The sequence below is a fragment of the Chinchilla lanigera genome, unplaced genomic scaffold (assembly GCF_000276665.1).
Source record: "Chinchilla lanigera isolate Chin_1 unplaced genomic scaffold, ChiLan1.0 scaffold00080, whole genome shotgun sequence".
Lineage (NCBI taxonomy): Eukaryota > Metazoa > Chordata > Mammalia > Rodentia > Chinchillidae > Chinchilla > Chinchilla lanigera.
The window spans coordinates 2,883,824-2,893,614 of NW_004955481.1; the positions used below are offsets into that span (position 1 = coordinate 2,883,824).

The 9,791-nt window shown below is 35.2% G+C and overlaps 1 protein-coding gene across 2 annotated transcripts in view; it reads right to left on the reverse strand.

The window, feature by feature from the left end:
* Positions 1-1,419: 1,419 nt before the first annotated feature.
* The window catches only part of Cpd (carboxypeptidase D), a gene marked incomplete in the record, with an annotated part of 66,332 nt that continues 57,960 nt past the window's right edge, over positions 1,420-9,791 (reverse strand). For both annotated transcript variants that reach the window (XM_005402656.2, XM_013503460.1), the window contains 4 exon segments: positions 1,420-5,559; positions 6,812-6,911; positions 7,420-7,605; positions 8,068-8,199. In XM_005402656.2, the coding sequence (XP_005402713.2) occupies positions 5,333-5,559; positions 6,812-6,911; positions 7,420-7,605; positions 8,068-8,199 (645 nt within the window).

Consider the following 9,791-nt stretch of genomic DNA (forward strand, 5'->3'; position numbering starts at 1 on the left):
TAAGTGCAAGTAGTAATTAATGTATTTATCTGAGGTCTGCAATAAATAGTACAGAATCAGTTGGCATTCTAACTGCAAGTGAGAATGAAAGATGACCTACATGATGATATTTATTCATAATTGAGAACAGCGACCATCATATTTACTCTGCTGATAATAATCAACTTCTAGAAACCTGAAAAACTGAAAATCAGGTCACTGTTTAAAAAAGCAAATTGCTTCTTCATTAAAGTATGAGAAAATTTCACAAAATAGTTCAAACATTGAGAGAAAAAGAACCATTGTCACTGTTCACACTTTCTATGGGAGTAAAATAGTATTCACTGAAGAATAAACACAATCTAATTTCATTTAAAAACAAATATGAAGTGTTTGGCACAATTAAAACTTTACTGTCGTTCTTTAGACAATGACAGAAATTTTCCAGTAAGTATTTGAGTCTAAGTATTTCTTCTAAATTAAAAAGACCACCTGTAAAAAAGATCTTGGCTCATATATTTGATAAAATAACTTTCAAAATGATCAGAAAACAGCAAATGAAGGAAAATGATGCAGTACTACAGGCATTCAACTCTAAGTCAATAATGTTAGCCCTTGCTAACAAAACTTTTCATTCTCACTATAATCCTATCAAGCATTATTAACTGAGAAACTGAGACTCAGGGAATGTTATGAAACTCATGTAATATAAGATTAAATAGGAAGCAAACGGAAGATCTACAAATCAACTGTAGGCGAGTCCAAGCTCAAACCTTTCTGTTCTCGTTCCTTACAACAGACTTTTCTTTGGAGAGGAAACAAACACTACTGAAGTACAGCTTATTTTCATTTCTAGTTTTCTAGTCAGGACTACTAATTCCTTGTCATCAGATCCCATGTTTCTTATATAATTTTCTTTCTCAATCCCTCTTAGAGCAGTGGTATCAATAAATGTTGTCAAATAACCAGGGGATAGTGAATTCATCATCACTGTGCCTAAAAGTAGCAGGATACATTATTCTTCAGGATTCACCTGGGAAAAAGGATTTTTGACAAGTTTAAAATAGATATATAGAGACTTTCAACCTTTAACTGATCCTAAACATAGGGCAAGGGTGATGAGAGGGCATACTGTTAAAACATTAGTTGCTACTATTTGTGGTATCCTTGTGGAATGACTGAATATGTCATTCTAGATGAACTACAAACTGAAAAGAGAACTGTGGTTACTATATATGATGTGACTACTTCAGAAACAAACTTTCTTTGGAGTCAGTTCATACAGATAAACATTTTATAGATGACACCTGGTATTTTGATCCTGGTATTATTTTTTCTCTAGGATAGGTAAGAAAAACTAAATACATAACTTTCATACTGAAACTATAATTTTCTGGTCTATTGCTTTGGATAAAAGATTGTGAGACAAAACACAAAGACAAACATCATAAAATAACTTTTATACAGGATTAGTAGATCTGTTTACATATAAAAACAAAGGACCTCATTACAGTTAGATTTCACATAAATTACACAGATTGACTTTTTAAAACTATTCAACTTCATTTAAAGTCCCTTTTAAAATTTTTATTTTGAAGGCACAGTGCATAAAATAAATCAAAGACTGAAGCACTTAAAATGAATGGTACGGAGCATGTCATATAAATAGCTATAGATAGGTCTGGAGCTGGGAAGTATCATTCTGAGAAAATGGAGAGGTGAAAAAGAGCATAAAAAAATATCATATGTCATATCTCCAGAAAATCTGCAGCATGGCCAGCATAGAATGTAGCTAGTATACTCATGTTATGCCAGTTATAAAAATCACAATCATACATATTTACATGATTTTCATCCAGTTGCCTCAAAATGGTAACCTACTTTCAAATTTTATGTTTTCTCTCAAGTCAAAATCAACCAGGTTAATATTCTGAAAGTCAAGTGGAATCATTAATAAATTACTGCCCGAAAATAGAACTGGGGGAGATTTCTTTATGAACTGGAAACCTAAGTTTAGTTGATTAAGGACCCTAATCACTCCCCCAAAACTGCTTTAACTAAAACAAATCAGAAACCCAAAGAGTTATCAGAAAGTTGCTAGATAGAAAAATCACTGAACACTAACCATAGTGGAATTTTTAGTTATAACAATAAAGCAAAACATGGGAGAAATGCTGGGTTTAAAATGTATGGGGGGAAAAAAAATAAAATAAAATGTATGGGGGAAATGCTATTGTTAAAACAATTCCACTAGAGAACCATAACATAGAGCACTATTATAGCATTTACAGCCAAGAAGCTGTTCACATAGCAGGGATAAAACCTGGCACAAATGTATTTATGGCAACAAGAAGATAAAAACTTTAATGCTGAAAATGTCAACAGAGGAGCTGGTCATGATTACTGAATAATCTGGTGTTAGAAACACAATAAACTCAGACATTAGCACTACCTTTTATTTATCAACTCATAATTAGTTTCAAATTTAATATTCATTAATTCAGCAAGTTTCACTCAGACGAAAGTTACCAAAGATTAACCACTCAATCACACTGAGCCCAAAATACAATGTTTCCTTTCTGAAAGATGACAAAGCCCCAAAGCAAATTCCCTTCAATCAGAATTGTAGGCATTCCTAAACTGGATGGGAACTCACTCACTAAGTACTTCATCAAATTTACATTAGAACCATAGTCTGTCTTTCTGAAACTGCTTGGGCTCATCTTATCGAACTCTACATGATCAGTACAAGTACAATTACACAGACAGACACTTTGAACATTACCTACTCCATCACTTTGCTTTTATTAAGGAGCCAAGAAGGGAGAAAGGCTTACAAACTGATCACCAGCACAACACTATGCCTTGTGAGTAAAGAAAGGCACAACTCAGATTTGGGCACATTACTTAATACTGTGATACTTACTTGCCTCCATGACTCCAAGAAGATGGAAAATCTCTAGGAGAAATACTGAAGAAATGTATCCCCCATCCCATCTCGTTTCAACGCCTTCAGTTGTTAATGTGGTCTAGTATCATTTCAGATCCACACATAAAAGACTGAGCAGGGCTGAGAACACAGTAGTCATGGGTCCTGTACATTCATGTTCATAGGTAACACAGGCTGAGAAGGTCTTGTTTTCCAGCTAAATGTATTATTTAGAAATTTATTATTGACTTAAGACATAACAGAATTTGATTTTCCTTTCAGGAAAAATTACTAGAAGAATTATCTGTATGTTCATCTCTTAAAACTTTTTATATATACTTAAAAGGCATGGCCTCCAGCCGCTGAGATGTATATTAAAATATTAAACATATACTTAGTTCAAGAGAGACGTAAATGTGAAGGTATCCTCTACTGAATACCAATGCTAATAAAGCAAAGGCTGTCACATCATTTCACTTCTAGTTCCAATGTCCAAGCAGGGCCCAACTACCTGCAGACCCCTTGTTGGCTTTCTGACTTTGCATTCTTAAAAATAATGCTGAAAAAAAGTAATACACCACATCTATAAGGAAAATGGAAAGTGTCACTAGAAGAAATTAAATTGTATTTATTTCACTAACTATTACCATCCCATAAACTTTGTTCTGTGGATGCAATGGGATAAGAGGTGGCAGAATTTAGAGTTGCTACTGTAATATCAGGATTAATACCAGAATGGCTTAACCTTGAGCCACCCAAATTTATCACAGATATTTATTAACAAACGTCATGACATCATTATTCCTGCTAAACAAAATCTCTATTTTATAAAGCCATTCTGGATGCATCACTCACAAAACCCGACTGAATGACCTAGGCAAGTGGACCACTCCACATGAAGGCTTTGGGATAACTAATATATTAATGAATATAATTTGAAAAGATGAGAGCTAGTGTTTTGATCCCCTGATTTAGTACAAGTTCAGCAGCAATTTGGCCATTAAAACATTCAAAGGTATTAACCCATTAGATCATTGGTAAGACTCATACTTACAAAAAGCATCATTTCCACTGAACAGCATATTTAACAGCAATTAAATGCAAATATTTGAGGTCTTTACATGACTGGCAGTGAAAATGATACTTTCCCACCACAGTGTTGTATCACACAGTAGTCCATAATTTACATTTTCTTCAAATGGAGGGAGCCATATTTAAAAGCTTTCAATTGAACTTTAAACAAAATTGGTTGCTCAAAAAAAAACCAAGACTTTCAAGTAAAACATTAGGACAAAGAACCCAGTCATTTGCAGAGGCCAATGTAAAGAAGACTGGTCAAGATATTTCATTAATAGCATGCTATTACAGGGCAAAAGCAAAGGCTGGAGCACAAAGTATAGATATTTCGTGTTCAAATGTAGTTAAGAATGTGCAAGTAGATCTCTTCCATGCTTCCAGGTATTTTCAGTAGAATTCAGATCTTGTAGATGGTTGGGTTATCTGAAAACCCCAAGTGTACAACATAGAAAAAGGTTCAAATTTAGAAAATATTAAAGAATTAGGCATTCCTAGAATAAACTAGTGCTTCACAGATAAAAGCAGCAGCACCTGTGGGTTTTTTTTAACCAAGTTAAAAGATAGGCAATATGAACTTCAGCTTTGCTAGATCTCTCTCTCGGTTCTGTTCAAGTGCACATTTAGATCTTTCACAATAAAGGCAACAAGTTCTCCCTTAAAATGGGAATATTTAGAACTTTGCTAAACCTTTCAAAGAGAGGTAGTGAAATCCTGCTACAGCATAGCCCACCAGTTATGATCTAGCCTGGGAATAGGTAGAAAGACAAGTGCGGAAGCCCATTTATTCATTTCCTAATGCTGTATGAGTTTGAAAATCATTCAACCTCCATTAAACCTGAATAAGAGAAACTCCAGCTATTTAATAACTAGAGAAGAGTACTCCTCAATAGGCTGAGAAGAATCTCGAGTTTTTAAAGCTTTTATGTCAGAATATGACTGCTGTCCCTGTCTTAATGTTTCTGGATTCTTTTGGCCTTTAAAATAAAGAAAAAAAGCTAAAGCCACTAGTAAACACCTGATGTGCAAATTACAACATCCAGCAGTTTGGCTTTTTGCTGTGATCACATAAGCTCCAAACAGCTCACTTTAAATTAAAAAGAAAAACTAAGTGGCTATTCCATCTCTGCTGCATAAATAGAAATCAGATTTTTTAAAAAAGGTAAGAGTACTTTCAGTAAGGGAAGTTCAAAACTGCCAGCAAAATTCACAGAAAATACAGATTTAGTAAGTTATCTTCCCAAAGCTCTTTGAAGAAACAAGACAGTCTTCTCTTCTTAATGGAGTGTCTCCCAAGAGGAACTGTAAGTTTGCTTGGTACTTAGCTGGGAGATATGCAAAGTATATTTTTCAATGTTTGCTAGAATATAATGTTTCCTCTTCAGTGTCCGTTTCATCCTGGAACTCATGGCTTAGGAGGGACTTCTTAGAGCTGGTTGACATTAGGCGTATTTCATCTTCATATTCATCATGATGTTGCCTGAGCCGATGAAAACCATCCTTGTGTCTATTAGACTTGATTGAACAGATGCACCAAATAATGCAAGCTGTTAGGATTAATGCTGACATGGTGGCCCCTGTGAAACAAAAATCATCACATGGGGATATATTCCTTAAGAATATGAGTAAGTAGCTACTTACAATGGCACTTTTAACATGTTCATTATTATTTTTATTGTACATACATAACAATCTTTATTGTACTTATTGTACATAAGAGCAACCTTTTATTATTATAGAAAGAGTACATGTAGTGTGCAAAATTAGAAAATATAGAAAAAATAACCAAACCAAAAATCTACATCTTTATATTTTTGTTACCCAGAAATAATTTTTAATTACTTGAGTGCATATTTTCCCAGATCTTTCTTTATGTATGGGTATATATAAGCCTTTCTTTTACCAAAATGAAATCACACAGTCTATTGTTCAGTAACCTGCTAGTGTTTCCTTTATTTTAAATTTATACATAAGATTATCAAGACAAGAGTCTTAGTCATAAAAATAAATACATAAATATAAACATACATATTAATTAATTAATTAATTCCACAACAGTTAATGGGTGGCAGAGGCAGATTTAAACTATGGCTGATCCCTAGTTCCTGTGTTTTTAAGCACTAAATTATCCACACCTTATCTGGTTCAAGCTAAGAACTCTTTAAACGTTCCACATAGGGCCTTTCATGTTTCCAGTGCACCACTTTGTCTCCACTCTCTTGCGTGCATGCAGTATATTATTTTCTTCCTAACCTTTCAGTAATGGCACAAATTAACCTTGGGAAAAAAAAATTTCTATTTCCTGGATCTTGAAAAACCAGAACTAATATAGAGCTAAGTCCTAGGAAATTGTAACCTTAATCTAAAACAAATTATTCACTTACTCAACATCTCTTCATTAAGACCCACTACCTGCCAACCATGATTTTAGGTTCTGGGAAATAGATAAACTTCCTGCTGTCCACAGATTCTGTTTTAGTGGGAGAGATTGAATGTGGATAAGTAAGTGAACAAATATATAATATAATGTTAGGCAATTACATTAAGTGTTATCATGAAAAAAATGGGGTAATAATAGTGACAGGGCACTATGTTATCTACAGTCATCGGGAAAGGCCTCTGCGGAGGTAACAGTTGAGTGCAGACCTGATTAAGTAAGGGCCAAGCCAGGAGACGATATGGAAGGATACAGGCTTGGGAAAAACATGTTAGATAAGAAGACTTTAGAAAAAAATGATTAGTTGTGGGTGACTATGGAGGTGATTGATCCGCTCTTAGAGTGAAATGACTGGTTTTAACTTCAGCTACTAAAAACTAAAATTTCTTTACCTGATATAGTCACCACAAGCTCCCTTGGCAAACCAAATATCCGGTTATCTGTGTCAAAGACTATTACTACAGGACTAGCTGCATCATGATGTACAAAGACCTGGAAGGGTAAAATGCAAGAATTATTAAAAGGTTTACTTAACACACACTATATCGCTAGTATGTTCCTAAGGCCTTCATAGCCAACCAGAGACGATTCATTATCATCTAAGGTGTACAAAATGCCATAAAACTTTCTTTTTGTTGCTAAAGAGGCAATGAAAAGATAATGAAACACCATAATCAAAAAGTTGTTACGCTATTTATCCTTTTGTGCTTCCTAACAAGAGTTTCAAAATATAATAAATTATTCTTAAAAATAAGAATTTAGCTAGGTATAGTGGTGCATACTTGTCAGGAGGCTGAGGCAGGAAAATCACAAATTCAAGGCCAAGCTGGGCACTCAGTGAGACTGTCTCATAATAAAATTTATAGAAGGGCTGGGGGGCTCAATGGTAGAGTGCTTGTCTACATGCACAAGGCCCTGGGTCTATCCCCAGCACTGCAAAACAAAACAAAACAAAACAAACCAGAGTTGTACATATTACTACTCAAATGAAATTTCTTACCTGTGAATGTTGTTGCTGGTACCCCTCAGCGATAGCATTGATGTTATGGACACCTGGGGCTAATAGCACATGGAAATAACCTCCCTCTTTTGTGTGTACTTTTATTCCTTCATTGAGTACAATGACTGCTTTAGAGACTGGTTTTCCAGTCTTATCTTTAACAAATCCATGAACTCCCTTGTGAACCTGAAAAAAAATGTTTAAAATATAAGTTTATGTTTTTATAATGCTAGACATTCTTGAGGCAAGACCAAAACCAAACATTACCTATACAAAACTACCCTGCAAAGCTGGCTTATTCTTTCTTCCTACTGACTGATGACCACATTTGCCACTTAGTCAATGCTTCAGAGTTACAAAGATGGAGATAAGAGAAAAGATAGCCCTGGCCTAAAGCATTAGGCCCCAATCTTCTAATGCTGTGATTTCCTTTTCACCACAGTACACTGACTCCAGGAACAGAGTGATAGATTAAAGAACCTCCCAACATCTCACAAGGTCAAATTACAGCAAGTTTAATATAAAAAACTTTCAAAATACATTTAAAATAAGTAAGTTTTTAGTAAAAGATGAAGACAATGTGTTGACAAAGGTTTTCACGGAACATGCTCCAAAGAGTGTGCTCTTAGTTAAAAAGGAAAGACTCACCTCCACCAACATGCTAAGAAGGGATTTTTTATTTTCCGCCCACAAGGAAGGGAGTTGTGCTGCACTAGGAAAGAGGCAGCAGCTTGTGTACACAGTGATTTCTGGGCAATGTCCATAGGTGACACTATAATCCTGGAATATATAGTTCAAAATCAAATGCAGGAAAGTTAGTAAGTAAAAATGACAACAAATGATTAAATGAAATTAAAAAGAAACTTGTCTGATGGAAACAAGAATCTAATACATTTTACACAAGTATAAATAAACCACTCTGTATAATAATAGGTCATGAACAAGACAGCTCCTAAGACAGCCCTTGAGTACAGGGACAATATCTATCTTTTTTTTTTCCCCCCCAGTAATGAAGATTGAACCCAGCACCTTCACACTGAGCTACATCCCGAGTCTTTGAGACAATCTCACTATGTCACCAAATTGCCCTTGTGGGATTTGAACTTGTGATCCTCCTGCCTCAGCCTTCCAGAGACTAACCCATTTTTATAGCTCCAGTGCTTCCCACAGTGCCTGATAGGTAGGGGGCTTATTAGGGTTTGTTGAATGAATGAATGAGTGAGTATATGTAGATAGCCAGTGTCCTCCTAAAATCTGGAACTTTACTGTAACTCTTACAGCCCTAGAGGTACAAGAACAAGCACTGTGATACCCTCAGTCTAAGGCCTACTGAAAACAATACACACCACTTGCAATAAGATATTAAGCCAGGCACAGGTACTACCCATGTGAACAGGTTCAAAAACATCACTTACCACCTTTGCCTCCAAACCTGTTCTTTTTAGTAATTCACTTAATTGGTAGTAACTTGTGTTCTCACATAGCCACTTGTGAGACAGAAATCTTATCTCCACATAGAAATCTTGCACTGACTTTTCTATCTCATTATCATCCATAATTTGCCAAAGCCCATCAACTGCATCTCTACACAACCTTGGAAACTTCACCCCTCGATTCCTCTCCCATTGCCACTACTTAATTATGCCCTCATTACTTCTTATCTAGACTATTCCAAACCAGTCTCCCTGTCTCCAAACTATCTGAGTTCACTGCTAAGACAGTAATTTTCCCACAGCACAGTGCAGATCGTGTTACTATATCCTTGCTCAAAATCTTTAGTGGCTTCCCATTCTTACTCAAATACAGCATCCAAGGCTCCAAAAACTTTCCATTCTTATCTCCATTACATCCCACATTCTAACTAAATGATTGCTTCTCTGTCCATACTGATTCTCTCTGGGATGTCCTGTTTCATCGTTTCTGTATCCCAAATCCTTTCTCCTTATGAAGGGAAGGCTGCATCTCTGAGTAGGAGTAATTTTTTCTCTTTAATTTCTCATGGTATGTTGCAAACTGCTTTATTCTAGATCAAATCCATTATTTCTATAACAATTATTTGGTTAATAAGTGCATATATTTATCATTAATGTAAGCAAAGTACCTCATATATAGTACATTCTTAGTAAATAAAGTAGGGAAACCAGACAGAGATGGAAGTGAAGTCAATTTTCTGGTTGTACACATGAAGAGATAACCAACTAACCATCTACCTGCTTAACTTAAAGTGAATCGACAACCAATTAAAATGCTGCCAGGAAGAAATTAAAGAAGATCAAGATAAATGGAAAGACATACTATGTCTACAGGTAGAAAGATGATTTTTTTTTTTTTTTTTTGGTTTTTCTCCGGTACCGGGAACCGAACTCACGACC